The sequence below is a fragment of the Peromyscus maniculatus genome, chromosome 14 (assembly GCF_049852395.1).
Source record: "Peromyscus maniculatus bairdii isolate BWxNUB_F1_BW_parent chromosome 14, HU_Pman_BW_mat_3.1, whole genome shotgun sequence".
Taxonomy (NCBI): Eukaryota; Metazoa; Chordata; class Mammalia; order Rodentia; family Cricetidae; genus Peromyscus; species Peromyscus maniculatus.
The window spans coordinates 89,598,486-89,624,257 of record NC_134865.1 but is presented as its reverse complement, the minus strand read 5'-3'; the positions used below and the strand labels follow the sequence as shown (position 1 = coordinate 89,624,257).

The window sequence follows — 25,772 nt, the reverse complement described above, 5'->3', positions numbered from 1 at the left end:
GGGAGGCAGGGGGTGAGAACAGCCAGGAAAAGACACTCTGCTTGAGAACAAAGAAACTATTTCTACAGCGGTTACAATTGGCAAAGTGTTTAACTCTAAATCCCCCCTCTACCCCCCCCCCACTTTGCTGATTTTATTTAATGCTTTTGTTGAAACTTTAACTTTCTGTGTTTTAGAATTTAAAAGTTCATTGAGTGTGATTTAAAAAGTCTATGTATAGATAAAATTAATTTGATATAGCATACCACGTATGTAACTTGAAATCAACTCTTATTTAGGAAAAGGGTGGGCACCCGATGGGCTCGCCTTGGAGCGAATAACAACCACGTGATTCAGCCACCATCTTCACTAAGACTAAAGGAAGAGCAGACCATGTGACTTCACTGCCACTGTGAAGGTGACCATGCTGTCTACATACACTAAAGCAACACCCATGAAACAACCAGGCTCACGGAGCCCTCAGCCAATCATCCCAGCTCCCTTTTATTGGACCAAGGAAGCAACACCAGGCTTACAAGATGGTTTGTTCTGAAACCAAGTCATAAAAATAACCAAAAGACAAAAAAGGGCATTGTGTAAAAGAACGTTATAAAAGGATCAGGAAAATGAAGTTCTTGTTTTCTCTGTGGACTGTATTTATAGTTTAAAGATCGACACTAAAGAATCTTTAATTCAAGAATTATATATTTTTAAGGCTCATATAAAATCCCAATCTTATAAGAGTTAGTAACGTTGTAAACTGTTAAATATAATTAAGATACAGAAGTTAATGGGCAGTCATGCTAAATATAAAGATAATTTATTTACAGATACAAGCTTGGAGGGAGAGACCAATTTATAGCCCTCATTATATAGCCTTCTGTGTATGTTGTCAAAGTCAAGCCTGAAATGAGTCAAAACAAGTTTGAAGTAAACTTAGTTTGTCTAATGAAAAATAATATTCAAAAACAGGTGTATTTTAAAAATTACTTATAAAAGATTGAATTATTACGTAAAATGGGCTAAACATACAATATACTTGCATGGCAGTAAACCCCAGGCTCAAGCACAAGTTCCCCCATGAAGCACCGTTCTACTAAAGTTGCGTGCTAGCCTCCTTACAGGACAAGGATGCGTGGGAAATAAGACTGCCAAAGCCTGCTGCTTCTGTCTCTTGCTGCAGGCCACATCAGAAAGTAACTTCCACCTATGTAAAGACGAATCTTCATGTCTTACCTAACAGGGGAATGGATTTCTTTGACTAGTGGGGAATTTCAGAGTCTGTACTCACATCCTAAATGTCTCAAACAACGGAGGGACAAACAGCAATTACTCTACCCTCAATGTCTCCCAAAATGACATATGTGTAAAAAAATCCTAAATTTATTTATAATGTATATATATACATGTTCATTGAGTGTGTGTGTGTGTGTGTGTGTGTGTGTGTGTGTGTGTGTGTGTTCTCTTTTGTTCTCTGTTGTGTGGAGGCCAGAGGTTGGCACCAGGTACTTTTTCTTCTTAATTGATGTGTCTTATCTGATTTACTTTTATATGTTTTTTGAGATATGGTCTCACGATGCACACCAGGCTGGCCTTGAACTCACAGAGATCCTAGCATGCCCCTGATTGTCCGTGACACCCCACCACACACATGCCATCTTTCATTTTCCTTGCGCTCAGGCAGTACCACCAGCCATGTTGTATAAGTGCTCACTGCCTGGTTATAACTAAGCAGACAGCTCAGAGCTTGAGTCTGGTATTTTGACATTTACTTTAAGATATGAAAACTTCAAATGCAAAGACATAAATATTCAAAAACAGACCTTTTCAATCATTTGGCCACTTAACTCTATAAATTTTTATATTCCAACCCTTTTTTTATCATTATAAAGAATAAAACAAAACAAGACAAAAACCCCAAACCACCACCAATACCTTCTCAAGGAAACAAGAGAAACAACACTACTTCCACCGCTAGACACCTACTGAGCAGCAATCTTGATGAACTTTTTCACCAGCTGCACGCGCTTGCCCAGCTGGCTGCACAGCAGAATCTCCGTGGCCACCCAGAGCTGGACCTCGTTGCATCTCTGGAGCAGAAGGCTGAGGTTGACTGTGTGCTCCCCACTTCCCTGTCTGCTGAACGTGAAGTAGATCAGCTCTTGCTGAAAGAAACATGTCTATTTTTAGCTCAAGTCAAGCTGGTGCAAAATTCTATCAGTTTATGAGCGGTTTCGAGAGGCCACACCCACATTCTTCATGCGTTGACAGAAAATACAGCAGATAGCTATGTAGTATGTTCAAGCTAGGTTACCTTTAGTTTTCAGCTACACTTTGTTCACTAATGTTTGCCTAGAATCCTGACACACACAATTTTTTTCTTTTTTTCAGAATGTGAGGAAGACATCCTAGTATAAAGTCTGGAACATTATAAAGTTTAAATCACAGGACTTTTTTTTTTTTTAAAGATTTATTTATTTATTATGTATACAGAAGAAGGCGCCAGATCTCATTACAGATGGTTGTGAGCCACCATGTGGTTGCTGGGAATTGAACTCAGGACCTCTGGAAGAGCAGTCGGTGCTCTTAACCTCTGGGCCATCTCTCCATCCCTAAATCACAGGACTTTTAAAAGGTGCCACTAAATATGGCACTCATTTGCTGGCACACATCAGAGCCAACAGATTACGGATTATTAGAATGGTCCTCTGAAGCATCCTGAGCACTGGTAAGGGTCAGATTACTAGACCTCTTCCCCCATTTCTGATTAGTACTCTACGAGGGGCCAAAACATTCTTTGATACTAGGTCTCACCACATTGCCCAGGTTGATCTTGAACCTGTGGACTACTGATCCTCTGGCCTTAGCCTTCCAAGTAAAGAGGACTATAGGTGGGCACCACCACGCCTGTGCGTGGATTCTGGAAGTCTGTAATTCTAGTAAGTCCTCCGGTGGTGCTATCGATTCTGGCCTTAGCAGATGCCCTCTGAGAATCAGTGTTTTAAAGACATTATAAGATCATAAGCAGAAATAAAGTGGAAATAAGGGCAGAGTGCAAAAGTTCACCAATGCAAGCCACGACCAGTAACTGTTTAGCGTAATCCAGACAGAGAAGTGGAGAGGTTTGCTTTTAACTGAGTGCATGTGTCTTCAGGAGTCCCGCACAAGCAGAGGCAGATCCCACTTGACTGGCACTTCTGAAGACACAAGTCATCCAGCCTGAGCGAGTTCATACCATGTGCAAACCGGATTATAATGCTAAAATGTTTCAATGAGAAAATATGAACAAATTTAACAGATATTGTAGAATGAAAGGCTTTATGGCTGAAAAAAAAAATCAGCCATAGTTTCCCTGCAAAAGGAAAGGCCATGCACGATGAGCGCACCACATGGGTACAGACCTGTGGCCTCTTTTCTCCCGGTTCCTGTGAGACCTGCTACCACCAAGATGTCATTAGCACTTTGCTCCTAGCATGTAATTTATAAACATTATAATCTGTCCCCAAGGGAGGCGTCCATACACAATAATGTAAAATTTATAAGATAGGATTGGAAGTTTCATAGCACATTCTAAAATTTATGAAATATAAAATTTTATTTTTTTTTTTGGTTTTCAAGACAAGATTTCTTTGGTAGCCTTAGCAGTCCTAAGACCAGCTCTGTAGACCAGATCTGTCTACCTCTGCCTCCCAAGTGCTGGGATTAAAGGTGTACACCACCACTGCCTGGCAAATTTATGAAATATTCCTAAGTAAAAGGATGGATGTACATGTGAAATCTTAACACCAAGGTAAAATTACTCTTCAATCTCATTACAGCATCATATATCAGTATAAATCTATACAATCACATCCCCACAGATCGTACACTTCCCTACAGGTGTCTGTGCATATAAACCCAGCATGTCCACACTTACCTCACACCAAGCACATGACTGAACAAGAAACAAAGAAAGCATGATACATATTCTGACTTCCCCAGAACGAGGTAGATTTTCAATACATTTTAACTCCTCCAGAGAGCTTTTAGACCACCCTATCCTAGCATAACTATATCACCACACAAATGTCTCAAAACAACAACAACAACAACAACAACAACAAAACCATTCAGTTAAAAGTTAAAGCAACATTATCAACTTCACCCTTTCACCCCCTGCTTACCTCATGGATTGAGTTGAACAGACTCCAATCAAAGCTCATTAATTCCAGAGCAAGGTCCCAAGTGTTCATTCCCAAAATCCTCATCGACCTTTGCTGTGATTCTTCATTTTCTGCAAAAGGATTCTAAATGGACAGACAGAAGCAAAAGGATTCTAAATAGACAGACCGAAGCAAAAGGATCTTCAGTAGTTCCCCAATGTTTCACAGTTAAGTGGCTGCCCATAGGGAGGCTCTAGAAACCCAGATTAGAAATGTAATCCTTTCTGAGTGTGCTTAATATTTTCCCTGCTCTGGTCACCGTCAGTGAGTTACAGTCAATGTAGGAAACAGCCCTGGAACAGTAGACCATGATCAATGACACATCATCCAGTTAGCCTGCCCCTCCCCCTCCCCCACAAGCTCACACACATCCACACACCCACAAATCTGATTATAAAACACAGCCCTGACAGACAGCATAATGAAAGTGAAAGCCCTGGAATCACTTTGGCTTCTGGTATGAATTAATGTGCCAGCAGGGTTAGTATAAAAACAAACAAAAGAAATGTCATAGAGCACTTCAATAAAGACAGACATGGCTTTTACAGGAAACATGCTTTACTAGGCTCATCTCAGACACATGCTTACACATTTTATTACAATGCCCTTGGAAAGTGAAAAAAATCTAACATGAAATAAAAATAAAAGCTATTTTATTTAGAGCGCATGTGGCTAGCTAATATATTCTATGTAACAAATGTTTTTTTTTTCCCCCCGTCATGAAGATGGTGGCTAATCACTCTGAGGTTGATAACAGCACTTCTTTCAAAATCTGGAATGAGACTATTAAATTGCTAACACAGCCTTAAAACTAACATCACTTTTGAAGTTATTAAATAAACAGTTCAGTATTTTCCTTAAAATAATTGATTTTTTAATTAAAATACACATTTTCTCATTTAAAGGGTAAGAGTGAAAGAGCTAATGATTAAAAAAAAAAAAAAAAGAATGGGCATTGGCTATGTTTATGCTTGCCTACCATCTATGAGGTTCCTGGGGTCACTTCCCAGCATGGCAAAAATAAATGACATGGGGAACATGTCACTTTAGAACTTATAATGTTTGTGAAAAGGTTTCCTGCTAAAACACAAACCAATAAAACTAACCACAGAAGACCTTCACAGACCCCCTTCCCCATGGGGTTGACAGCCTTGAGGGTGGCCAAGCACAAGCTGTCTCCCCACCCCCACAGAGGGTGTGGGATCCAGTGTCAGAAGACCCTGACAGACTCTGTGTTGCTGAGGTGGGGAAGCCAGGGTTGCTCAGGGGATTGTCTGCTCGGATGGGACAAGACACTGACACAGACTCAGAGAAAACACCAGGGTGGGGACTAACGGCAGAACCGCAGGTTAACTTGGGCTTTTTTCCCTTGTATTCTCCCTCAAATTGGCCCCTAAGCACAGTTTGGTTACTATTTGGTTATTCAAGGCTGTCCACGGCCCTGGCCAGGCAGCATTTTGTATTTCTCTATTCCACTCCTCCAGGCTGTACGGTTTGATTTTGAGGAAGGTCTGTTAATCTGTGTGACAGTGTTAGTGGGTACAGTGAGCAGACACATGTGTTAGTCTTCCCCAACTGCTGTCTGTGAAGATGGAAATCCTAAACCTGCTTCCCACAAGGACATGTGCAGTGGTGTCCAAAGCTGGTGTAGAAAACACTGGATGGCAGGATGGAGTCTCTGTCCTTTTAGAACATAGCTCACGGCACCCATTTATTCCACTGGGACACCACTCACGGCTACCTAAGACTCTCTGAGAGGCCCTGTATAAGCAAGTCCTGGGGGAATTATATCAGGTGGCTATGTGGCTGAGAGAGAAGGACATGGTGGACAGCTAGAGTGTGGGTTCTTCTTATAAAGAACCTACAATATCTGCATTTTAGACTATTTTCTTTCTTAGGCAAGAAGTGCTGGGAGATACCTATGCTGTCCCCTTAGTCATAACTAGTCTCAAAATTTACACCAAGAATAACCTTGAGGGCAAGACTATTTACATTTTTTTTCAAAATCTTACTCTTCAGGGCATCTGTTATTGTTACCAATTCATCTCATGTAGGGAAGAGTGAAAATTCACTTTTCTTTAAGGAAACGGAACATTCTAGAGGACAGGCTCTTCCCCTCTATATCCACCTGGGAATATTTCTTAGCCCTGTGCCATTATAGCTCCCCGCAAAGAAAGAAGAGACTAAATCAAGATTCCATGGGACAGGGAATCACTATTTTGAATCCTTTATAACAGAAAAAAACCAAGACTGGTCTTAGGGAAGGTGAAGAATTCGTTCAGTCAGGTCTCTGATTTGCAAAAGACATGTCACTTTGCAGCCTACCCATGGTTGGAAGAGGAAATAGTTTAATAATGTTTTTCATAATAAAGCATAAAAATATTATTGAGTCTGACACTTGAGTTTCAAGTGCAAGCATAAAAGTCCTTACCAAAGTGTCTGCCAGATCTTTCCGGTAGACAAATATCCGACCTGATGCCTCCAGGGATTTGGAAATGGCCAAGTCATTTGGCTGAATTTCATGCTTTTCTTTATTAAAAAAAAAAAAGAAAGAAAGAAAAAAGTAATTAGAAACACAAGTAAGCCTGTGAAACCTACCCAAGAAAAATATTTAAAAATATGTAAATGGACTTTGAGTGAGTTAATTTTTGCACATTTTAACACAATGCCAGGGGTGGTAGGAACATCACCATCTAGCACTCAGAGTTCAGTCCTCTAGAGCTAAACAGGATAGTTTAAGGTAGATAGGAAAATTCACTCATAGTCCACTCTCTCCAAAATAACCGCAGGAGTCCATATATCAGCAGTTATTATAGTGCGTGCACACTTGTTCACACACTCACACTAGTAATTAGTCCTACATATGGTTTTATAGCTTGATTTCGCTATAAGCACTTACCTGCTTATTGTTTATATGTCATGTTTAGTTGGTTATATAGCAGCCCATTATACCATCATTTAGTCATTCCTCTACTGCTGAACACTTAATGCTTTCCTTTTTTTGGTCATATAAATTAATATATGCTAAGTTCTAGCACAGGGCCTGGTACATCGTAGTATCTTGATAAACAGTTCTTACAGCAGCCATAACATGTATTGCTGAAGTCAACATCCTTGCACATAGATCCCTACTGCTTACATAGGACTTTTTAAAGAGACTTCCCAGTATAAAATCACTGGGTGAAAAGGAATATGTATACAGCCTTCGATGCCAACTGCTGAACTGCTTACCAATTCTCTTTTTCAGAAATAAATCAATATATCTCCCTAGAATTAGATGTAAAACTTGTCTACCAGACAACACCTGTTATAGTTTCTGGATGGTCTGCTTTATGTACAAGTCAAAAGGCTGATTCTTGGTTACTTTCTCATTAATTGTGAGGCTGGATGCTCTTGAATTGGCTATTTTATCTCCTTATTGCAAAATGTTTGTGTCTAGGTTTTCCTGCAGGTTGAGTCCTCTTTTCAGAGATAAATGTCTTCCTCCACACTAAATGTGCACACAAGAATAAAGTGGCAGTAGAATTTATTCTGTAGCCACACAATCCACTTCCCCCAGGGTGGCACTTTAGTTCCTGGTGTGCATGGGAGACAACACACTTTCTTCTAGATAACTTAACCAGCTTAAATGCCAAATTTTGTTTTGAACATTTCTGGTTAATACAGAGCACATAAATGAGCATCCAATCTATTCCCAATAGGTCAGCATCATAGTGATCAATAGTACTACAGTGGTGGGTTGTTAACACAGTGGTAAATGGTCCCAATCAGTTGGGCCCTGAAGTCCTTTCAAGTTGGCTCCCAAAGTATCAAAGATTAAGACTAAATTTTAGCCTCTGAATAAAAATGGGTAGGCTGCTAGGATACCATCTTGGACACAAAATATCTAGAAATCTGTTGCAGCTTCGAGAACAGTTGGTGCTTTTTTTAGGGAAAAAAACATGAAACATCAACAAATTCCTTAAACTTTTCTCAAAAAGAAAAAAACAAAAACAAAAACAAAAAAAAACCCAGGTCATGGTTGTTTGGTGTTATTTGTAATGTCATTATCTGTAAGACATTATTTGTGAGCTGATCTGTAACTTGTAATGTCATTATTTGTAAGACATTATTTGCGAGACGATCTGTAACTAGAGCAATGCCTATTTTAAGCCCTGCCCCCCCCCCCCCAATTCAAACGTTATTGTTCAAAGGACAGTAAGATGCAGGCAAGGAAGTTCTTTATAGACCACCACACTGCCGACCAGTCTGGAAAACTGACTAACCAACCAGCCAACCAACAAAACCCACTCAATGAATGGAACATGACGGCGCATTGCCAAACATGCGGACAATCTGGAATAAGCTGTCATTTCTAGTGACGACAAAGGACCTGAACACAACAGAACATCCCTGCACACCCTGAAGAAACTAACAGAGTATGAAAGTGGCAGTTCCCAGGCATTGGTAGATATGCAGTGGTAAGAAAAGACACCTTTTTAGTTTTCAGATTCTCGCATGGTTCTGGGCTGGCTTGAGTCTGCTCCTAAGGGGACATGGGCCTCAATTGTGTTGTGGAGTTCACTTGACTGCCTATCTTTTCTTGTACCTTCTCTCTAAACCGGGGCTCAGTGATTGTTTCCTGCAGTAGCACTATCTTGAGAGGCAAATTATGGTTTGATGAAGTTTAATATTGCTTATAATCATTTAATAATTTGATCTTTTAAAATATATGATACATTTAATATATCTACCTGATATACATTATTAATTCAAAGCTTTTGAGGACATGTGTTCCTCCAGATCACTGGCCATTCCCATCATTGGGAATGATTTTCCTTTCTTAATAAACTGTCTCTATTTCATTTCTCCATTTTAAGATTTCACTTATTTTTACTAATTTTATGTGTATGAATGTTTATTTGCATGCATGTTAATGTACCAGGTACATGTAATACCTCAGGAGGCCAGAGAAGGTGTCAGAATCCCTAGATGTGGTGTTTTAGATGGCTGTAAGCTAGAAACTGGACTTGGGGTCTCTGCAAGAGCAGCAGATGCTCTTGCTGAGCTATTTCTCCAGCTCCCATCTCTACTTCTTAACAAACAACCGCCCCCACCCCAAAAACCATGTCCTCATTAAAGTTCATGGGGTTCACATACTTTGCAAATTTTTGCTTTTATTTCTCATAGACAATTTGGGGTTAGAGGTTTTTCTGGGGACTCAACCCAGAACCTCTTACATGCAAGACCTTTGTTCTACCAGTGGGCTCCACCCTCAACCCTGGGTGGCATTTTGCTAGGCTGTGCAGTGAGAGTTCTAGGAAAGGAAGGGCTCCATGAGGCTTACAGGGAAGGGCTTTGCTTCTTTTTTTTCTTTGCCTGTGTAATGGACTGACTTGTCAGACCGACCAGTCTGTGAGTAAGAAGGTAGCAGCAGCAGCGCTCTGCTACATAATGCTCTAACCTCACGTAAATTCCGAGTCCCTCTCTCCCTGTAGAGCAGTTACTGAGGGTACACAGGAATGCCTTGTATCTGCTTCCCGCCCCCCACGCCTGCTGGCTGATCAGTTAATGTGGGTCTTCCACTTTCCACTGCTGACGCTCGCTGGGTCACCTTCTTCCAATTTTCCTCAGGGTTAATGAGATAGTAAATGAAGACGGTAAGCCCAGAAGGAGGCCGGGGACATTACGACCGGACAGGCTCCAGTGAGACAAGGGGTCTGTCCAGGCTGCACACATCAACAGTGTCATCTGCATGGTCTTAGTCAAGACCGACAATAAAGCTTCCTCGGAGGACAAAAAGGCCCAACAGCAGAAGCTGTGACAAGGCCCGGCTCACCACGTGCACCCGGGAGAGCTCGGCTGTGAGCTGTGGCTCACTGTACAGTGTCCTGTCTTCCAATGGAGTCTAAATATTAAATTCTCAGCCAGCAAGAAGACTAGTTCAAGGCCACCCCCTCCCTGTACAGTAATTAAATCCTTTAACAATTTCTGAAGTTAATTTAAATATGAAAATACAAGGCTTATCTAATGATTAAAAAATGCAAAAAGCTCTTTAATACATTTCAAAACACTGGCACTGTCTCCCTCCTCGATGCAAGGGAGGAAATTCAGTACTCAGCACTACCCCACTGTTGTCATGGAAACACCTGTGGTGGGCACCTCATATTGCTACTGTGGTCATCCAGCTGCAGGCTGAGAAAGGAGAGGCAGCATGCCTGCTCCACAGAATGTCAACTTCCTCCTGGTGGAGATCCAGTGAAAGATTAATCTCGCAGGACAGAAAATAATTTACCTCCAGAGAACATGATGGCCACCAGAGCCAGATCCTCTTCGGCACGCTGCAGCTTCTCAGCCACCACCTTCAGGATTTCCTGGGCTGTACTGGAAACTTTCGCCCTCACGCTGACATAGGAGTGCTCCGTTATATACACATGGCAAAAAACTGCGGGAGTTAAAAGCAGAATTTGTAACCAGGGAATTGTGACCACGAGGTCCCCGACTTTTCTAGTCAAGGTGTCTATCTTGCTGTCTGACGTGAAAAGTGTGTGCAGCCAGATGCATTTAGGACTACATGAGTATGTGAGCGTCTAGCCTGTTGGCATACGCTTGCAGTGACCAGGCAGGAGCAGCAGTTGACTGGCTTCCCGTCCTGCAAGGGATCCCTGGGTCACATTAGCATGGGCTGGTGACAGACTGTCTGGCCAGAACACGCTGGAAGCCATGCTCTACAGATCATACTTTGGAACCTCTTCCTTGAGAGTTGTTAAGATCTCCTAAAGCAGCATATTAAAATGTCTAATGCATAAATTTTTATTTTACACTCCATTTCAGGACAGTCTCAGTGGCCCAATCAAGAACTGCACACTGGCTATTAGAATTCTCAGATGTCTATCTGAAAGTCTGTCATTTGCCTTGGGTTTTGTGTGCAGCTTTCTCAGTCATTTTAAGAATGAGCCTCCAGCCCTGACCCATATCCTGGTGCCAATGAGTTTTTAAATGGACATAATCTTTCTAGCCTTTGAAAACTTCCTTTTACTGTTTGCAGTGTTATTAATGAGTAGTAGGGTATTATCCCTGTCAGGATGAATAGATGTTGGAAAAAAGTTTCTTCATGATTTGCTTAGTAGATAGTTTTAGTAGTGATGAAAGTCACTGACACGTTACTTCTTACAACAGCTTCCTTTAGCATGCAAATGCTAGCTTCTTTAGACTAAACAGGACAACAATATGCTCAGATATTCTGCTCTATAGTTTCTCAAAAATAAGCAGGGGTTACAGCTTTTAGGGAAATTTTGTATGCTATTTAAATGGTATCACAAAATTAAACTCAGGGATGGTTTTCCAGAAATGCAAAGGCAGCAAGCCAGAGTGTGAGCTGCTACCACAGAGCCTCACACACACTCCCTACACTTGGCAACCGAGTCTTTGCTTTGGAAAAGTGTGCAACCAGATCAATAGCTTTCAACCAATTATTGTTCTATATTTTGTCAGCAAACTTGAGAAAGAGAAGGGGGGCAGTCCTTCCTTTGACTCTCTCAATAGAAAAATGGAGATTTTGAGTAAAGATCTAGGCTATAAACTACTACATGGAAGTTGAGTTTATCCTTGTTTAATAAACTGAAGAACAAGAAGAGGCTGGGGACCTTGCTGAGCCTCTTTGAAGCTTGGTTTAGTAAACTCCACAATCAAATTATAAGAGAAATGGACAAGGAAGGTCAGCGATTAACGAATTAGAAGGTAAGGTAATTGCATTTGCTCTTTCATTTGGGGCAGATGACAGTTAACACAACACAACAGAAACCTTTCTGCCGGAGGCATCAGACACAATGCCACAGGACAGGTTTGTTTGTTTTTTGTCATTAAGACATTCTATTTCAAATAGTAAACATTGACACTTTGAATTTTAGCACATGGAGAAAGGTGAGTGGAAAGCTTCACAGTAGCACAGGTATTTCAATTCCTGTCTCTCAGCCTGCTGTTGACTCAACCTCTGCCCAAACAGGGAACCTCTGCCACCTCATAGGCTTTGCTATAACATGGTCTCATGGAAAACACACCAGCACCTTCAGGTTGCTAATGAGGCCTTTCCTCGTGTACTTGGTGAATGCCTCCACCCACAAGGGATGTCATGAGTCCTATCACTGACTGAGTACATTCTGGGTGTGTGACAGACCAGCCTCAGATGAATTTTTCCACACCCATCCTCTCATTATTTGCTACAGGTTTTCTCTTCTAAATCTCAGGGACTGGTTCAGCCAAGTCCCTACACACTGGCTTTGGTGGCCCTGCTTGTCAATCACAAACCATGGGCAATGGGTAGCCAGAGCAGGAAGGAAGGTTTGGGGAGGCAAAAGCTGAATTTCCAGCGTATTTTGGAGAGTGCGAGAGGGCTCTGTGCACACATTTCTGTTCTTGCTTCTCAAATTAAGAATATCCCTGGTCTTTGAAAGAACACTGCATTGTCTAACAAAACTAACACTCAAACCGAGAAAGAAAAGCCATGCTACTTGATAGTAACATTCTTGTCCAAGAGGAAAAATGGCTAGAAATGACAGTTGCCGGCAAGTGGGTTCCTGTAGGAGGATGGTGGCCCTCTTGTGTACACATACTCACTTTCCTCTGTTTCAGCCACAGCTCCTCTGTGCTGGGGCCAGTTCTCCTTAAGACTGAATTGGTGGAAAAGGGCTTTATTCTGTGAAAAGGGAGAAAGAACAATGAATGAACGTCCCCTTGCCCTTTGGAAAGTCACAGCTGTTTACAACATGTTCCCAAAGAGCTAGCCAATTTTTTTTTTTAAATATAAAATCTACCCATCTAATCTTAGAGAAATAAAGATGGAGTTACTTCAATTAACAAATGTGGATGGGAAGATTCTGAGCCTTCACATGGAGGTTGGCCAAGGCCAGCAGCAGGCAACAAGCCCCTCGATCTATTTGGTGCCGAGGACACCCCACAAACACCCACGATTCTTTAGGAAGACACTTTCTGCATCCCAGCACAAGCTCTGAGACACAGTTAAAGCAACCCCAGCTCATGCCTTTTCCAGTTTGCACAGAAGAACCTTGCGGAGTCATTTCACACTCCTGCCTCTGGTTACTACGGTTACCCACCTTCTGCCAGACACCGACCAATGCCCTCTCCTGCATTCCCCCTCATCAAGTTCAGTGAAAACACAACACACTCGCTACTGTCTCTGTCACATTGAAAGTGGGAAATAGTTCAAAAGACTCTTGGGGTAAGGAAAAATCCTCCAATTAAGACTCTTACTTGGATTTAGAGAGAGGGATATGAGCAGTTTAAAATTCAAAATTTCATCAGTTTGGCAATAGCAGGGAAGTTCTGAGACTTTAAAATGCATCACAAAATATGCCCATTGTCAAAAAAGTCAAGGGTCCTATACAATTAGGCCTGAAACACAGCAAGGAAGGACAGTGTGGGCCAGCTGCATCCCTGGATTTCCCTATGCCACCCTGTTAGATCTGAGGCAGTATTCACTTTAATTACAAGAAAATGCCAAGTCAGGCAAGGCAAGCTCTCTAAGCCAGATCCCCTCCCCGCTCCACTGCAGATATAAAAGCATTTACCTACCTTCTTTTGTGGTGAATATTCATCGACAGTGCTACAAAGGAAAAGGTAAGATATGAGACTCGTACAGAAGAAAGACTCACTTTCAGGAACACTGTAGAGAATTTCATTGTTTAAAAAGGACGAAACAGAGCCAGTGAGATGTTAAACAGGAAAAAGTTCTAAATGCCAGTCTGACGATTGGAGTTCCACCCTCAAGATCTACACCGTGAAATGAGAGGTCTGACTCTGAAAGCTGTCTTCTGACCTCCCTGTCAATATGATACTTGGGAACAGGGAACTGCAAACGAGGATTTGCCTCCACCAGCCTGGCCTGTGGACATTTTGGTGGGGCATTTTTGTTTTTGCTTTTGTTTTTATAATGTTTGATGTGGACAGGCCCAACTCACTGTGGGTGATGCCAGCTAGGGACAAGTAGTCTTGTGTTGTAGAAGAAAGCAAACTGAGCAAGCCACAGGGAACAAGCCAGTCAGCAGCGTCCCTCCAGGTCTCTACTTTAGTTCCTGCCTTGATTTTCCTTGATGATGGACTGCAATCTTAAGCCAAATAAGACTTTCCTCATATATATATATATATATATATATATATATATATATATATATATATATTTTTTTTTTTTTTTGGTTAGTGTTTTATTACAGCAACAGAGACTCAAACTAGAATACCATGCCATACACACACCCAAATAAATAAATGAATGTCATTAAAATAAAAAAATGAAACGGCAAAACAGTGCTGGTATAGTGGTACATGTCTATAATCCCTACACCCAGGAGGCTGAGCAGAGGCAAGATGGTGGTCTGCCTGGACTACATGGCAAGTTCCAGTCTGGGCCACAGAGTAAGACCCTATCTCAAAAACAAAACAAAAAGATAAAACACACTAGTCATTAATCTACTATGTACAACATATCTGACATCTCACTCCAAGTTTCAAATGAACTAAGGGAAAAAATGCTACCTATTGGACACATGCATTGTGCTTTCTGCCTGCAGAAAGTAGAGAAGGAAAACTGGACTTGTCAGCCTGAAGAAACAGTCTACATCAATAAATGGCATGCACATTCTTTCTCTCCCAGCCCTATTTGAATGGTAATAGGTATTAACAAGAAACACATTGTCATATAGTAATAGATTTGGGGTGAAATCACTTTCTAGATCGCTAAGTAGCTTAGCATCACCTCTGGATTGTTCTGTGAAGCGGAATTGAGAACATTTTCCAGTATGACAGGTGCCTCACTGATCACTGAATATCACTTTGTGCCTCTGAAGGCCATCTCCACTCTTAAAGCTAGCTGCACTGGCTGTTTTCCAACACCACAGGGGAACTATTAATTACAGATACCCACTGAATTCTCAGGAAGTATAGTGCATATAACACTGGGGCCCAAGCCTCATCCTAAAATGTAAAGACATTCCATAGTCTTATTCCAAAGAAGCAAGGCCCCTCAACTCTTCTCCGTGTGCTTGTGTTGTGGGAGACGACCCATAGCTTGAGTTTGCTAATCCTGAGCCACACCTCCAGCCCAACCATATCTTAATACAGTTTTCTCATTTCAACTTACTATGTTCCATTATAATGTAAAGTTTTAATGGGATGTACTAGATTTCAGTGATACGATTAATGTATTTAAGTGTATTAAACCAGGCATCAAGGTTTCCCAACTGTTACAGTTCTGTCTTATAGTACAGAGCCACATCCAAAGGAGAGACTATTTTGTCATAACGTTTATCTTTTTTCCTTTTCTGTTTCATTTACTGATTATACTTTCACATCAATATTGTTATTCATATATTCATATGACGCAGACTGTGATCACCACAGTTTGTAGCAGTCATTTCTAAAATATTGTCTACCTTGCACCCAATTTCTAAACGTGCAATTCTGACAACTGAAACAAAGGTTTATGCATGGTCTGTTTGCCACTGAGATTGCCCTATATACATCTTTTAATTATAATGGAGGCCTCTTTACTACAGGTAACTCAGGCTTTAAATCTTAAACCAGTTATCTCAAAGGCCTGAACTTGTATTTCTTGAGACATGAACTCACTGTTGCTGAAGTTTTAAAAGCATCTTCAACTTGATGGTGTACTTGCTTCATGCTACTAAAAATAAGCAACCACACTACAAATTGGATAAATTTGGCAAAGACTGTACCTTGGAACTGAATAATGACTCAGTATTTTCATTTACCAAAATTAATAGAGAAGCAGTTAAAACCCAGCAAAGCCAGGTGTTGGCAATCTGAAAGATTTATGAGTGCTACTTATGGGACACTTGGGCATGCCAACAGTCACTTGAGAAATTGGCTTTCTCCAATCTTTCTAAAAAGATAAGGAAACTTCAGGGATCTCATAACATTGAGTCTATGAAATGCTCTGTGACTCACTGGAACCTATTTATAAATCTTTCCTTCCCTATTCCACAGAGATTGCACTGAGCCCCTAAATAATAAGCTAAATATGTGACTTAAAATAAAGGAACACTGTTTTTATGTACTCAGACTGTACTCATGGCCCAGTCTGCTTTTATCATAGAAAACTTAAAAAAAAGTCAATGAGTATGACTAATGTTCTTTTATTTTTATTTATAAAAAATAAAAACACTCAATTTACTACTAGAAATATTAAGTAATCAAGATAAATCTGGGGTTAAGATGTTAAAAAACATTCACTTTATGTACATGACAGCCTAAACTTTTACATTTGCTATTGTATTCACTAACTGCTAGGAGGAAAGCTAAATACTTACTGACGGCGGTGCATCCCAAGTATCTTCTGAAATTCTTTCAATTCTTTCTCAAGAATTGGGTATTCATAGACGTCATCCAGCACATTCCTGTATATGGTCTGGGGAGGGGGTGGAGACAGGAAACGCATCATTAGATTTACGGTCTGTTCTGTAAGGACTAAGATGGAGACAAGGCCAGCCAGAGCTCAGTGGCAGTACACGTTTAGTATGTGCAGAGCTCGAGTTCAATCCCAGCACCACCACCAAAATAAAAGGCTCAGGTAATGGCTATCTCATTCCAGGAAGTAGGTGGGATTCAGGACTAGGTAGGAGTTTCATGTTAGCCACTTAACCACCTGGCACTGCTCTGAGGCTGCTTTTCAAGGATGCCTGTCTGGGATGCTGGAAACAGATCTCTTAGTTGGCTACGAGAGATTTCCATGAGTAGTTTAGATATCAAAACAGAACACCTGGGAGGAAAACATATTCATTAAAATAACCAGTGGGTTTGAAAAATAACCTGAGTTAAGGCAGAGGGATGGCTAGGTGAATGTTATGTTCAATGCCACTTCCTCTATGACAGGCAGGATTAGTTTAGGTATTTATCTGTTCTAAAGCAGACTTCTTGGTAATTTCTTTGTACTGATTTGCACATCCAATACAGTGGTCAAATAAGTTAAACTCTCTGTTCCAGAGACCTGTCCATGGTAAATACACATTGTAAACTATTAATATTTAGACAAGTTGATTTATCTAGGTTAGTGTCTTTCAGATTGTTACTATTTCAAAGTTTATTGTCAAATATCTATTCTCAAATATAATTCTCCAATACAGCATGTATTTAAAATTCATATCATGATATAATATACATATGATTAAGATGATATTTAAATGTTTATCTAAGTATTGTTTGCCTATATAGGTGTTGTTAGTTTTAACATTATCATAAATCTAACATTAAATTTTAAAGTATATTATGGTTTATCATATTTATTTAATTTGCAATAAAAAATTCTCATTATTTAAATATATCATCCAAAATTAGTGCATACAAAGATTTTCACACATTGTTTTTCATAATATATTTAAAATTTAAAAAATAAGTTCCTATTTAAATAGATTGACAGGTCTTGGAAGTCATAATAAATTTATACTTTCACTGAATTTGACATACAAAAATTGAATGACTAAAAATGAGATTTTTTTTTTGAGGCATATAGCTGAAAATAAAACCAATCACTTGGCATCAAAATACCCGAAAGTGTTGGAATACCTTTAGAAACATTTTTGAATGCTCATCTTCGTGTAGCCAGTCTTTGTACAGAGCAATCCACTGCGAAACCAGATGTAAGACCTTACGCTTCCGACAAGGGACATCTGAGTTTTCTTCTTCCCCTTGATACTTCTTAGCAGAATAGGTGCAAACGGTTAAGAAAGAACACTGTGTTGTTGAAATACAAAATGTGAAAAGGCCCATTTGGTCTAGTTTTTACAAAATAGGCTAAAGCGTAATTTCCAAAGAATTTAGAACCATATAAAGGTGAAAGAACAGAACCCGAGCAGGGAGAGCAGAGGGTGTGCTGTGAAAAGCATGAAAGCAAACCCAGAAACAGACGGAAGCATCCCCAGCGGGAGGCCATGCAGCTGAGGGCTGGACCTCACACTGCAGCTGCTGACGAGTCCCAGGGGCAGCGTGGGATTAATGTCAGTTCAAAGCCACACGAGGTGGCCCACAGATATCAAGAGCAGCTTCCAAAGAAGATGCCATCTCACTACACAGGTGAATACTATTTCGATGAGGCACATCAGAAGGAAGCCAGGGAATCTTTGATCTTCAGAAATTTATATTTTATAAAACCAGTAGCTTCTAAAGTTGTTCCAGATGAGCACAGCTGTCTGGAACACAATTTGTGAGCTGATTCAAATGAGAATTTACATGAAGGAAGAACCAGATGAATGAGCAAGGACGCCGGTAGAAAGGGTTGCTGATTGTCACCTTCGTTAGAGTAAATTTAAAACACACCAGGGACAGCCAAGTGCTCCAGCAAGAAGTCAGCTAAATTAATGATTGGATGTTCGTTAAATAAATGACTCTGAAGCCATAAAAATGGGGTCAATACATATATGGAAATGAACATTCACAGTACTTTGTTGAGCACAAAAATCAAGAAAACAACAGCATTTTCTACTTGGGTTAATAATGCTTATATGACTATTTTAACAATTCTTCTATGAATATTTTAATTAGTTAGAAAGACATATAGATGATAACAGTGGCTTTTCAATGCAGCAAGATTTGAGAATATCTGAGGCATTTTACTAATTATCATTTCCTAATTTATGTATAATGACCATGTGTTAAGTAATTATTAAAATAGCTTCAAAGTAGCAAGCTTGGATGGCTAGGAATGAGACTAGGCTCAGCACTGTCTAAGCTCATCTACTCTCTGTTCCCTCAAAATGATCATCTCTGTTTTTCTTTCCTCATTCCTTCTTTTTTTCTTTTTGTTTCAGGACAAAGTCTCTTGTAGCACAGGCTGGCCTCAACTTTTCATCCTCTGGTCTCCACCTCCCAAGAACTGAGATTACAGGTGCGCATCTCACCACCATTCCCAGCCCCTGACGATCCTGATTGTGTTGAAAGTCTAACAGGACACAGAAAGCATTGGGAGATGGTTCATCGAGACCGTGTATCTGTTAACGCCGATGGACAGCTGCAAAACAGAAAGGGCTATTCACAGACTCTGTAATGCGTAAAAACATGACTCGGTCACTTTCTCCCTAACTTGGGAGAAAACACTGTGGCCACTTTTAAAGTCAGCCATGCACACAAACAAAAATTGCCTGTTAAAGTGCCTATTTCTTTTAGTTTTTCTCTTGAAAAGCAACTGAAAAGGTTAATTATACGCCATGTCTGTTTGCACATGTGTTCTTTTCCAACAATGGCTAGCAAGGAGGAGGATGTAGCCAGCTGAGAAACACCAACAACTTCGATCTCTTCTAGTCATATTAAGTCCCACAGCCACACATCAGCATAATAAAGCAATTTCAGGACTGTGAGTATTCAATTATTATTCTCAATTTATCATTATTAATACTTCATGTTCCCTGAAATATATGTATCTATCTTTTTTTTTTTTAAATCCTGGTGTGATCGGACACTGGACGGCCTGGGAATTGAACCCGGGTCCTCTGGAACATCAGTCAGTGCTCTTAATTGCTGAGCCATCTCTCTCTTCTGCAATATCTTTTAGAATACTTACTGATTAAATTTGCATTTGTTCTTATGCTTCACTGTACTGGGGTATAGGCTCTTTTATATTTTGCTCAGGCTTAATTATACTGATTTATAAATGCAGTGGTGGGGGAAGGGCACTGGGTGAGCCACAGGGTCTTTGTAATGCACTGAATATTAGCTGGCCCTGGCTATAAGCTTAAACAATGTGCTTTACTATGATAAAAGCCAAAAGCCATTTGATCCTATTACAATAAAAATATCCATATAAAATATCCAAGCACTGTAAAATGGTTCCAATCTATAAACAGTGTTTAAAAATCATGGGGAAAAACAAACAAACAAAAATGACCTGGATCATTCTTTGGTAGTGGAATGTAACAGGCGTCTTCATGAAGACAGGAGCAGAATGGCTTGTTATTAAACATGGATGTCATAGCTTTGATTGTGATTTGTGTGATTTCACAGATGGCAAGAAACAAAAGCAGTCATGCAAAAAGACGTGTGGTTTAAAATGTTTTCCATTTGGGGACTTTAATAATGAGAAGGTTGCAGAAATAACTAAAATTTTGTATAGAATGTCCTACTTAACGAATGAAAAACACTAATACCCAAGGAGACCCTCAGACATTCTTTGGAAACATCTGCAGGGGCACTAAATTATTAAGTGGTAATAAAAATAACAGTAGGATCATAGCTGAAGACAGCTGTTTGAAGGCATATATAATTTGCTATAGGACATAATTCTTATAGTTAATGGGCACTGACCGCATTAGAGTAGGTAAGCATTAAAATGTAGATGAAGGTTGGTCACAGATTTTTTTTCCCCAAAATACATCTGAAGGAGAAATTTAAAAACTTATAATAATTGCTGATTTGTTTTAAACAGCACTCCACTTGGAAACTGTGAGAAAAATCTGTATATTGTTGAAAATTTTCAAATTCAAAAACTAACATTTTAAGATCAGTTTTACGAGTCAGTTTTTAGAAAATGTCAAAGTATCTATAGTTTTGCTTAGTCAGAGGCGTCAGTAAAGCTCCAAAACTGTTCACATGTATAATATATGTTATTTCTAGTTCAGACATATATCTATATCTATATAAATACTTCTGGTTTTGTGTGTGGACACGTGTTTGTGTGTATGTGCAGGTTCACGCGTGTGCTCCTGGAGGTGAGTTTAGAGGTCAACCATGAATGACATTCATTGGGCAATACCTACCATTTTTTTTGAGGCGGGGTCTTTCACAAGGCTGTGACCTGCCACCAGGCTCCACTCTCTGGCTAGTGAGCTCTGCCTGTCTCCACCTCCCTAGCACCAGGATTCAAGCTCCCGCCGCTGTGCTTAGCACATTTGCCTTGGCTCTGGAGACTAAACTCAGATTCTCAAGCTTTACTGAACTACCTCTGAGCCCCGCCTTCCTTCTGAGACAGGTGTCCAGGCCCAACTGGACCTGAACCAGTGATCTCCCCGACTCAGCCTTCTGAATGCTGGGATTACGGTTATGTGACACCAAGTCTGGGTTAGTCAAATTTTTTTGTCTGTGTTTTCTCGAGACAGGGTTTCTCTATGCAGCCTTGGCTGTCCTGGAACTCGCTCTGTAGACCAGACTTAGTCATATCTTTTTTAAGAGATATTTTATTTTAAACACTTTATGGAGTTTTAAAGTATTCTTTTATGTGGTTAAATGCAGTGTAGTAGGGAGACATATAACAATCATTTAACAGGAAAAGAATCTTAAATGGCCATTATCACTAGATTTAATAAAATCTTTGGCTTTCTATTTTCCTAAACATTTTGTGTAGATTGAAATGGAATCTCTAGTTTGGTTTAATAAAAGCAGTAAAGTTTTTTTTCTTAAATGCTTAAAAGGCTATAACTAATTTTATTACTATTAGCAATAAAATTAATTAACTAAATTAACTTATTAAATACTTAATTGCTTTTGAGGCATCTTCTCTAAGCACGGTGAGGCAAGAAGCCCTGGTGGATACTTCTCGTCAGTTTATGTGGGCTTATGGCCTTTAATACAGCATCTCTCTGGTTACTGAGTAAAACTTTAAGGCTTTCTTAGCTGGCGATTAACCTTCTAATCCCATCTGGCACTTGAGGAAAGTATGCAGTGAGTGAAAACACTCCAAAAAGATGACAATTGCATCCAGGGGTGAGAGTAATTTCCTATGGGGAAGAACAGCTTGGGTGTCCAGGGATGCTTTCCCAGGAATATGACATCACACACACACACACACACACACACACACACACACACACACACACACACACACACACACACGGGTGGGGTGGATACACAAGAGGTTTAACTCTAAATTGCTGATTCTCCAATAAAAATACTTACTGTTTGTTATTGTTGATCTACGTGACCTGTTCACTTGGATTTACCTGGAAGGCGAGCTTACTTCCAGCTCCCTAAGCAACCACGAGAAGCAGATACAAAGCAAACATGATATAAACAGAACACTTTGCCCACAGCACAGAATGGGAAGACAGCAGCCCTGCACTCCCCGCTACCCCTGTGTGTCCTGTCTCATCTCATCTTCACCTCGGATATCACTACATTAATATTTAATACACCCACACTTCACTGGGGGTTGAGTAAATTAAGAAAGGCAGTTAGTGGTAATGCGGGGAGTCTGCCTGAGAGGAAGCCTGCACAGCATCCTGAAGTTAATGAAGGATATTGTCTTAACAGCGCCTGGCACAGGTCATCAGTTGTCATGAATACTGTATACGTGAGAAGGAAGTCATCAAGGAGCGTCTCTGCAAGGGAAGAAAACAAACACAGTGTGAGCAAAGACAGGACCAAAAGGTACCTGAGTAGTGTCCATTGCAGGAACATGATGACTGGCGGGGACGAGAGTGAAACTCTACCAATAAATGCACTATTTATTAAAGATAAACTTTGAGAAATTCTTTACATGGAATGCTTCAAACATTCAAGTCTTCTTCCTTCTGACAAAGTTTTCTCAATATGTGATTATTATTCCATTTACTAAGAGATTCCTTATATTTGAGAGTAGAGGTGTTTATGAAAAACCAGCGCATAAATAATGTGTTTTAAAATATGAAGTTGCTAAGCCTTCTGAGTATATACCCCAGTTGTACAGAAAGTGAAGCCTTCATGTTCTGATACAGCAAGACTTTACAAAGCCATTCGTTTTCATTTAGGGCAAGAATAAGGATAAGAAAACCCACAACACACACACCAGGTCCCAAGGCCATTCACCTTTGCCTTTCCAACACATCTGTTAGGAGTTGGTTCAATGGTAGATAAAGTGCTTGCCTAGTACCCATGAGGCCTTAAGTTTGTATCAATACCACAGAAAAAGAAAGTTGGGAAAGGGATTTAGGATTTCCTTACTATGGTGAAGAGAGACTGACCCAACTCCAGTAAAAATCAGGAACCTAAAATTTTAGCCTAAAAAACAACAACAACAAAAAAAAAAAAAAAAAAAAACACTTCTTCCTAATTCCATTTTTTGTTAATGTACAAAATAATAGGTTTCAGTGTGACATTGTTATACAAACCAGTCATTGCACTTTGTTCATTTTGTTCCCCTACTTCCTGTGTCCCCCATCCTAAAACCTCCTAATATCCCTCTTTTGGGAGTTTTTTTTTTTTTTTTTTTTTAAAGTTGATATGTGATATGGGGCTGAAAACTCTGACCCCCAACACAATTTCCAAAGCAAGAGAAATCATACATAAAATGCAAAGGAGCGTCACATAAGTCTCTCTGCCTAGTCTCTTTAACATTCATTTTACAACATGTTTTAATTTCTTTATCTTTTACATTGTGAACAGAACATTTTTAGTTGTATGAAAGACTAATAAACTATGAAAGTAATGAAATTATGTATTATCACAGATTGAAGACTGATACCTCCTCCAGCTTCATAAACTGAAACCTACCCCTTAACATGATAGAATTGGAAGGTGGAATATTTGACATGTAATTAGGACTGTATGGAGTCTAGAGGGTGTATCCTTTATAAATGGGGTGAGTGACCTTTTAGGGGTCTGGAGTGCCTGTTTCCTGTGTCTGCTATGTGAGAGCACAGTGAGACAAACTGAGCAGGGGTCAAGCCCTCCTCCGACACTGACTCAGGCAGTGCCTTGATCTTGAGCCTCCCAGCCTTCATTAGAGAAGGTTGAGCTAAGACAGTGAATAGGTTATGCTGTCCAAGATCTATACTTTAATAAATGCCTAGGTATGACTAGTTGTCTACTACATAGCTCTGTGAAGACTGAACAAAAGAAAAATTCCAGAATTTAGTTACATACAACTAGCTACATTTGCTCTTGAAAGAAAAGCAAAAAAAAAAAAAAAAAAAAAAAAAAAAAGCAAATGATGAATGCAAAGAGCAAGGCTGTATTTACAAACACAAATCCCACTCTAATAAAATGACATCTATAGTTCTTTATCAGCCACAGGGTTGTTTCCAGTTTTGACTCGGTTACAGAATGGTAAGGTAATTCTAATCTACATTAGGCAATGGTTGCGGACAATAATATTCAAAAGGTTGTGTGAGTGTGTGTGGTGTATGTATATGTGTACATGTGTGTGTGTGTACAAGTGGGATGCGTGTGTGGTGTGTGTATGTGTGTGTGTATGCCTGCAGAGGTCAGAGAAAAACATCAGATGTTCTACTTTATCATTCTCCACCTTATTCCCTTGAGACAGTGTCTCTTGCTGAATCTGGAGCTAGGGTGGCAGCCAGCAGCATCAGTCCTGTCTCCTCTGCCTGTGGTGGTTTGAATCAGGACGGCCCCCACAGGCTCACATATTTGAATGGTTAATTATCAGGGAGTGGTACTGCTTGAGAAGGATTAAGAGGCGTGGCTTTGTTGAAAGAAGTGTGTCACTGGGGGTGGGCTTTGAGGTTTCAAAGGCCCAAGCCATGCCTAGTGGTTCTTTCTGTTCCTGCTGCTGTGGATCCCAATAAAGAACTCTCAGCTATTTCTCTAGGATAGGACCACGTCTGCCTGTGTGCCACTGTGTTCTCTACTATGATGATAACAAACTAAACTTCTGAAACTGTAAGCCAGCCCCAACAATATGCTTTCTTCTACGAGAGTTGCTGTGGTCGTGGTGTGATGTCACGGCAGCAGAACAGTGACCGAGGTACTGTCCTCAGTGCTGGGGTTACGGGTCCACACACAGCTAAGCCTGGCTTTCACATGGATACTGGGGATTCTTGCTTAGACCTACACACGTGGGTAGCAAGCGCCGTTCCCCACAGAGCCACCTTCCCAGGCAGAGTCTGCCTTCAAATCCCAAGAAGCTATTAAAATGAGCCAAGGTACTAATTAATAAAGACTATACTGGACTTCTTAACAAAAAATATTTATAATATTTATACAGAGTCCTAAGTTCAATCCCCAGCACTAAAGGGAAGACTTTTTTTTATAAGCCATAGTGTTCTTTATCAAAACAACTAATATGACAAACAGCACCTAAAATTCACTGTAAGTCCAGATTTCCAATGTTCTGTCACACTGCAACATGCTAGCAAATCATTGGCCCAACTTGCTGTTACCCTTTTGTTTGTTGTTTGTTTGTTTTTGTTGTTTTTTGAGACAGGGTTTCTCTGTGTAGACTTGGCTCTCCTGGAACTCACTCTGTAGACCAGGCTAGCCTTGAACTCACAGAGATCTGCCTGCCTCTGCTTCCTAAGTGCTGGGATTAAAGGCATGTACTATCGCCGCTTGGCTAACTCAATTTTTTTTTTTCAAGAAAAAGGCTTCATGTGACAGACAGATTGAGATATTCTTACACTCAGCTGGATCTAATGAGGTAGGAACTATTTTCTAATCAAGATTTACTCCATTAGTAGCTAAAATTAAAAAGAACACTATTAACTTTGACATAAGCAGCCATTCCATGCCGAACAACCTCAGATAATGAACTGAGTAACTGTGAGAGTCTGGGTGGATGGTGGTAACCCACTTGGCATTCAATTCAATTAATCAGCTCACATATCACAATATTTTGTGAAAAGCTTTGACCCAGAAATGATTATTTCCCCCTAAGCTACGACC

The 25,772-nt window shown here is 40.2% G+C and overlaps 1 protein-coding gene across 5 annotated transcripts in view; it reads right to left on the bottom strand.

Moving 5' to 3' along the window:
• Window positions 1-25,772, bottom strand: part of Rapgef5 (Rap guanine nucleotide exchange factor 5) — a 237,618-nt gene that overhangs the window by 25,502 nt on the left and 186,344 nt on the right. For all 5 annotated transcript variants that reach the window (XM_076551566.1, XM_076551568.1, XM_076551570.1 and 2 more), the window contains 9 exons: window positions 22,414-22,492; window positions 17,754-17,898; window positions 16,502-16,599; window positions 13,752-13,782; window positions 12,777-12,855; window positions 10,456-10,605; window positions 6,613-6,710; window positions 4,143-4,265; window positions 1,966-2,144 (listed from right to left, as the gene is read on the bottom strand). In XM_076551566.1, the coding sequence (XP_076407681.1) occupies window positions 1,966-2,144; window positions 4,143-4,265; window positions 6,613-6,710; window positions 10,456-10,605; window positions 12,777-12,855; window positions 13,752-13,782; window positions 16,502-16,599; window positions 17,754-17,898; window positions 22,414-22,492 (982 nt within the window). The remainder of the gene's footprint in view (window positions 1-1,965; window positions 2,145-4,142; window positions 4,266-6,612; window positions 6,711-10,455; window positions 10,606-12,776; window positions 12,856-13,751; window positions 13,783-16,501; window positions 16,600-17,753; window positions 17,899-22,413; window positions 22,493-25,772) is intronic.